This window comes from Myotis davidii, unplaced genomic scaffold (genome assembly GCF_000327345.1).
Source record: "Myotis davidii unplaced genomic scaffold, ASM32734v1 scaffold310, whole genome shotgun sequence".
NCBI lineage: Eukaryota > Metazoa > Chordata > Mammalia > Chiroptera > Vespertilionidae > Myotis > Myotis davidii.
Window position 1 is genome coordinate 89751 of NW_006281927.1, and position 7362 is coordinate 97112.

Genomic DNA, 7362 nt, shown 5'->3' on the forward strand with positions numbered 1-7362 from the left:
GGTGGGGGTCTCCTGCCCAGGCATGGTTCCTGGGCCAGAGGCATTAGGCCTGGGCCAGGGGCAGAGCCAGCAATCAGAGGGGTCTGGGGGTCCCCTGCCCAGGTCTGACGCCTGGGCCAGAGGCATCAGGCCTGGGCTGGGGGCAGAACCAGTGATGGGGGGAAATGAGGGTCCCCTGCCCAGTCCTGATGCCTCTGTCAGAGGCGCGTCAGGCCTGGGCAAGGGGCCGATCCTGCGATTGGAGGGTGATGGGGGTCAACGCCTGAGGGCTCCCAGTATGTGAGAGGGGGCAGGCTGGGCTGAGGGACACTCCCCCCCCACACACACCCAGTGCACGAATTTCGTGCACCGGGCCCCTAGTTTTATTTATAAAAATAAATGTCAGAGGTTAATACATCAGGTACTTAGTTAGAATGAAAAACCTACTGCATTACCGACATCCTCATATTACTCAACTTAGGAAAATGCTCTACTATTTCTCACATGAAAGTTAAATTAAATTAAAGGTGTCACAGAAAAGTGGCAATCAGGCGAATGAATCTCACATATAACCCGTATTTCAATGGTTCCCTACAATGTTTCCATGCTATAGTGCCATGGAAAGTATATTTATAGCAGGAAAATCATGTCTAGGAAGCGACTCCTTAACACGAAAACAATAAACCTCCAGCTCGAACCTCCCACCTGAGTATGTTTCCACAGAGCGCATCTCCTCAGCACTTCAAATGCAACACATCCAGAACCACACTCAAGAACTCCCCTCGGACTGCCTTCCATTTCTCACATTTCTGTACTGAATGGGCCTCTTGCCACAAATGGATATTTCTGTATTCCAAAAATCATGACATATTTTAAAAGCTTTCCCAGAGCTGCTCCTCATTCTTCTGTTAACGTTGGGGACCCTAATCCTTCAAGGCAACCAGCTGAACTCTTTGCTCTGACTATCCCACCCTTGCCCTGTCACAGCCTATCAGTCCGACCTATGCAATCTTCCTCCTCCACCCGCTACGTCTCCCCGTCCCACTGCTACCAGCACGCTTTAGCGCTGTGCTTACAAGGTGGCCCAAAATCGTACTGCACGGAATATGTGCAGTATAATTAAGTTTCCATAGCATGAGCGTCCCCAGAGAATAAATACCAAGTATGCCACAACTCCTCTTCTAGTCCGGCTAATTCCCACCTGAGTCCGCCTTCAGATTATTTCAGGTTTCTTTCCCAGAAAGGGTACTTTGAACTTCTCCTGCAATGGTTAGGTGTCCCTATTCGCCCACTCAGCAACTGCCTACATTAACAGAGCATCCTGTACTGCCTGTGCTAGCTCAGCTGTTACTGCACTTGAATGTCCTCCTTGGTGTAGCTGGAAGCTCCGTGATGGCAGGACGGCCTATTCGGGCTTAACATTAGTGCTGGCGCACTGTAAGCACGTTCTATAACACAGTGAAGAATCAACAGGGCCAGGAAAAAGACCATCACAGTCTTGGGAGGCAAAAATGAAAGTTTGCTTCCGGAGCCTGGATAAAATGAGGGGGAAGGTGGCGAGAAGTTAGAGGCGCGGTGTGTCACAGAAGAGCACAGGACAGCAGACCCGGGACGCACCTGCAGCTGTTTCCCACGGGCACTATGACCTTGGGCAAGTCGTTTTATCTTCCCGGGATTTCCCTTTCCTCAAATTTCAAGCAAAGGCTTCTAAGATCCCACGGGTTACAGAGCGCAGGAAGCGGGAGAAGGATAACTGAATGTGCTGGAGCGGGCAGGGGTTTTGCCGGAAGACGTGCGGAGCCAACAGCGCGGAGATGAGGTACCTGACGGGTCCGTGCGGAGCGCCGAGGAGCACAGTCGCAGCTGCCGCCGCCTCTGGGCCTCCAGGACACAACGGGAAGCGGGAAAGGGGGCGAAGAGGGAGGATCGCTGTGACTCTTGGAAACATCGCCCAGAAACAAACTGAACCGCGAGCGCGAACAGCGTGTCCACGGCCAAACACGTCCCCCGCCTCTCGCTTCCGTTCTTCAGCCTGACGCGTTCCCCTCCCTCAGCGCTCCGGCGGGCCACAGGGTCGGGTAACTGCGTTCCGGGCTCGCCCTTGGCTCCTCCCTCCCGACGATGCTAGTCGCAGAGGCGGAGTCGACGTTGGAGTTGACGGAGGTTCCTAGGACTGAGGCGGGACCGGACAGGAGAGCCGAGAGTGGAGGGAGCGATCTACTGTGCAAACACTACAGATGGGGCCACTAAGATGAGGCGGAGAACTGACCCTACTGTGCAGTGTGTAGGGGAGAAGATCCGCAGTGTTCTTTAAAAGCCTCAAAATGATCCATGGCCACCAAGGAGGTTAAAAAAAAAAAAATTAACAATAGGGCATGCTGCCCATAAATTAGTATTTCTTTTCAGTCTCTATTCTTGAGAAGAGTGAAAGGATGAGATACATTTTTATGTTCCAGAACTGACTTTAGAGATAAAACGATGCAAGAGAAAGACTTGGTTTTATTCCGTCCCTCAGGAAGGCCGTGAACAGTGGCCTAGAAGTGATGAAGGGTTCTCAAATCTGGAATGCATGAGCATAAACTCTGCCAGAAATGCTGCTCATGGTTAGAATGCCATACTAGCGGTTGAATGTTGACATAATTTCTCTGCAGTTTCAAATAAGAATCAAGATTGGTACTACATTTTTTGTGATGCTGAAAACTCAGCTTACATTGAGAAGATCTTGCTAAGATCCAGTAGTCCAGACAGAACCTTTGTGACAATGCTAAGCACAGTACACTAACTTACAGCCTACATTGTATCTTAACTAAGGTGCCCTCTATGTCAAAACTGTTTCATTTTCTAGAGTATCACTATCTGAAATTTTCTCATATATTTATGTGCTTAAACACTTATCCTGTGCTATGTTCCATGAAAGATTGGACTTTATCTTATTCACTGCTGCGACCCTGGTTCCTAGAACTGTGCCTGTCATATAATAGCTGCTCAAAAATATTTGGTAAATAAATTATTTACAAGTACAAAAGAAAAAATAGGTGCAGACAGTTTAAGTAATTTGCCCAAGTTCATACAACTAGTAAATGGCAGTACTAGATTCAAACTCAGAACCATCTAACTCTGATATTCTTGTCCACTGGAATACCTGCCTTTGGTGGTGCACAAAAGTCATATGGGTATGGTTGCTCACACATTACTCAGACACTGACTCCATAGGTCTGAGTCTGAGAGTCCAACAAGCACCCAAGGTGATTCCAATGTAGATGATCCTCAGACAAAACTTCCTGAAACACTGCAATGACCCTATGACTTATTTAGCTATTCATAGCTTTGCATATTCTTAGAATAACATAAAGGGAAAGGGAAATAATTGGTGCAGGAACAGAATATTACTTTGGATGAATCTCAAAGGCATTATGTTAAGTGAAAGGAGCCAGACACAAGAGACTATGTGATTCCACTTATATGACAATGGAAAGAAGACAAAGCTATAGGAACAGAAATCAGATCAGTGGTTACCAGGGGCTGGGGATGAAAGGAGGAGTACAAGGAAACTTTTGGGGGTTATTGAAATACTCTATATCTTGGAAAGGGTATGATCTTTCGTGATTATCAAAACTCTCAGACCTGTACATGTGAAAAGTGTAAATTTTACTGTATATAAATGATATCTCAACAAACCTGACTTTAACTAAAAATATAATCATTAGAGCAATCTTGATCAGCCATAAATCAAACCATAAGAGAACAATACATTTAAAAAAATAAATCTGGCCCTGATGTGGCTCAGTGATTGAGCATCAACCTATGAACCAGGAGGTCACAGTTTGATTTCAGGGCACATCCCTGGTTGTGGGCATGATCCCCAGTAGGGGGCATGCAGGAGGCAGCTGATCAATGATTCTCTCTCATCTTTGATGTTACTCTCTCTCTCTCTCTCCCTCTCCCTTCCTCTCTGAAATCAATAAAAATATTTAAAAATAAATAAATAGAAATAATAAGTATGTTCTTAGGAAAACCGTAACTTATGTAATTGTCCAAAGCATTTGCAACAAAAATGTAGCTTGAAAGTAGATTTTTCCCCCTCCTTTTTCCTAGCATTAATTCACTAGATATTTTCTTCTCAGTGCCCCTTGAAATGTACTTTTTAGGACAATGTGTCTTTGTCAAGAAGCAGCAAATCAAATAAAGTAGGTCCTGATATATATCAGTGACTTTGTCCTAAATGTCTTATAAAATCCTACACTAACTAATTCAATAAGCCTTCCATGAAAATGAAAAAAACAAACAAAATACTATATATTTTACTTACCGATTGCTGCATAACAGACCACTCTTACTGGTTTAAAACAACATATATTTGTCTGGTTCTGTGGTTGAATGGGCTCAGCTGAGTGGTTCCCGCTTGGGGTTTCTCATGAGGTTGCAGCCAGACAGCAACTAATCTGAACTGGATGCCCAAGATGGTTTTTTCACTCACATAGTTGATGGCTCATCTGGAATGCCTGCAAGAAATAGGTCTCTCTCTCTCTCTCTCTCTCTCTCTCTCTCTCTCTCACTCTTTTTCTCTCCCTCCCAACCTCCCTCCCTCCAAGTGGCCTCTGAAGGGTAGCATAATACACTACACCAAAATGTGCCACTTTGATATAAGGATAATTTTCAGCTGCAGGCATTTGAAATGAAGCAAATATAGGGTGGGGCAAAAGCAGGTTTACAATAGTTTGTATGGAAAATAATACAATAATTAATAAATAATAATACAAAAATAAACTGTTTTGTGTACTCACAACTGTAAACCTACTTTTGCCCCACCCTGTGTAGACAAGAAAAGCTCTTTCTGGACTCCCACTATATGTCTAAAAGTGGGACCTCAATTTGTAAAGTGGTTCCCCCTTCCTTCTCTACCAAGAAAGCAAAAGTAAATCACTGGAGACAACTTGAGAGCCTTATCATTCTAAAGATAGAACTAAATATCTTGGAGGAGGTATGATCTTTCATGATTATAAAAACTCTCATAACCATAACCAAACTCTCATATACATAACCAACTATACTAAGTAGCCCTTATCTTAGTTCCTCCATATATTTTCCTTCCTACAATTTGCTACCATAGCAATTTAAAATCCTTTACCTTTGTCTTGTCACTTCTCTAAAATTTTATGGTTCTCTTAAGATGCTATATAAGCCCGAGTTTTAACTAGCTCTTTGAGTTACTCATCTCTGAGCACCCGACAACATCCAGGTAGGAGTGTATAATACTTGTGTTAATACACTTTTATTTATCATTCTCTTGTTAATCTGTGTTTTGGCAGGCAAATTGACAGAGTCCCAGTCAATGAACTTTGGATGGGTAGAGGGAGAAGAGATTTTCTTTCTCTCTTACACTTTTCTTCCTGGCTAGCTTGGGCTTTCTAAGAAAACCATTTTAATGACTTTTAAAAATGTTCATGTTTCAATTTGCATAAAATTTTGCAAAAAACTGTCACATACATTACTTAATTTAATCATCATGATAACCATTGACATAAGCAGGGCAAGGATTTTTAGCTTCAATTTACTAATGAGAAAAATGAGCCTCAGATAAGTTAGGTGAGTAAATCAATTCACATGACCAGTAAGTGTCAGCCCACAAGTCTCCCAACTGCTAACCAAGGTTGTTTTCCTATTTCTCATGTCTGCTAAATGGCATGTTTGTGTTTCATTGGCATTATTCCAGTCTGAATGTTGAAGTTCCCCTGATAACATGCAGGTGCTGGTGTCACCAAAATCATGCTTCTGACATTAGTGTGGTAAGTCAAATTAAGAAAGAGCAAAGGGGGAGGGGGACCAAAAAAGAAAGAGCAAAGGACACTTTAGGGACCTACCTACTAGAGAGATTTTAATTAGAATGTATTTTAAACTGAGGTTGTGGGTGTTGATTGCATTATTTAAAAGAAAGAGATCCTACTATTATACTATTGAAGACTCTTCTGCCCCCAGCAAGATAGATCATCAGTAGTGGTAGAATTTAAATTTGTCATAAATTAGTTTACACCACTAAGTAACTTTTTAAGCCTATTACTTGTCTCATCTCCCCTTCCATCTATTCCTTATTAGGATAATGAATAAGTAACAAATGAATTTGTTTGAATTTTACTTCCTCTTCTTGTCCTTGGCTTCCTTTTCCTTGGTTAAAATTAAGTCTGAATAGTTGCTGAAATAGCCTAAAGTCAGAGGTGGCAGAGAAAAAGGTGTCAAGGAGACTGTTTAAGGGGGGTGATTGATGCATTGACAATGGTATTGTCCACAACAAGAAAATCTTGTACTGGTAAAATAAATTTACAAGACACTGCATTGTAGCATCCAGTAGCACAGTGATAATTAATCAGATTCTTTAATCAAATTATGCTGTGGCAAGAAAAAGAGTGGATGTTTTTCAGGTATTCTATACACTTCTAAATATACAAGGGCAAATTATTACCTTCTACATATAAAGTGGCGTGTGATCTTTTTGTGATATTCCCATGAAAACAGTAAATAATGAACCATGCAGGTAGTAGGAAGTATTGATTATTCTGGTTAGACTTGGAAAATGTTTAACTTCTGACATTAATATATGTGAAGAGAATACATCTCCTTTTACTGTTTTCTTCACAACTGACATGCGCTTAGAGTGGGGGAATTCCGATGGTTGTTTGACCTAACAGTGATAACTGAAATACTCCTTAAAATCGTGGAAACTTTTAAACAACCTATTGTAGTCACGCACTTAACATAAAACATGGGTCATCTGCAGGATTCTGTACTTTCTACCACTGTCCTAAAGAATAAAATGGATACAAGTGCTTATTTATTTACCAATGCAGCACTACTAGTTTGAGCTCTTGATCAGAGAATATTCAAAACAGAAGAAATGTCACTTTTTTTCCCCTCTGGGTCTTCTGAGAAACTTGACCAAAATAAATTATTCAAGGTTCCTACTGAGCAGTGATACTATGTATGCTACTGTCTGGAGAACAAACCAAATAAGAACTTCCTAACACTGCAGGAGCATTGCCTTGGGTATACTTGCTAGGAATCAGGACCCTTTAACAGCAATTCACCGTTTTCTTATACACCTCCATTTAGCCTGTTTTTTGCAAACTACAATGGCAAATGTGTTTTGGGGGCCATGCTTGAGATTTCTCTAGTTGGATAGAAACTCTTCAATAAAAAGTTGGCAGGTTCTGACTTACTCTCTCTGAATGTTCAAAATGCAAGTTCCTATTGGGGAAAGAACATTAAAAGACTTGAAGATCTATTTTATTGGTAACTTAGAATGCAAAGTATTTTGTTTGTAAACTTCTAAACTTTAAAACAAGACAGCCTAGGTTAAATAATACAGTTTTCCCAAGCTGAATGTGCTCA

At 41.9% G+C, this 7362-nt stretch overlaps 1 protein-coding gene and 1 long non-coding RNA gene across 2 annotated transcripts in view; one reads left to right on the forward strand and one right to left on the reverse strand.

The window, feature by feature from the left end:
• The window catches only part of MRPS31 (mitochondrial ribosomal protein S31), a 57562-nt gene extending 55498 nt beyond the window's left edge, over positions 1 to 2064 (reverse strand). Inside the window, exon 1 of the mRNA XM_006752625.2 lies at positions 1803 to 2064. Coding sequence (XP_006752688.1) covers positions 1803 to 1927 — 125 coding nt within the window. The 5' untranslated portion in view covers positions 1928 to 2064. The remainder of the gene's footprint in view (positions 1 to 1802) is intronic.
• The window catches only part of LOC107182530, a 23734-nt gene extending 16857 nt beyond the window's left edge, over positions 1 to 6877 (forward strand). Inside the window, exons 3-4 of the long non-coding RNA XR_001513247.1 lie at positions 6509 to 6688; positions 6867 to 6877. This is a non-coding gene — a long non-coding RNA (uncharacterized LOC107182530). The remainder of the gene's footprint in view (positions 1 to 6508; positions 6689 to 6866) is intronic.
• Positions 6878 to 7362: the final 485 nt, after the last annotated feature.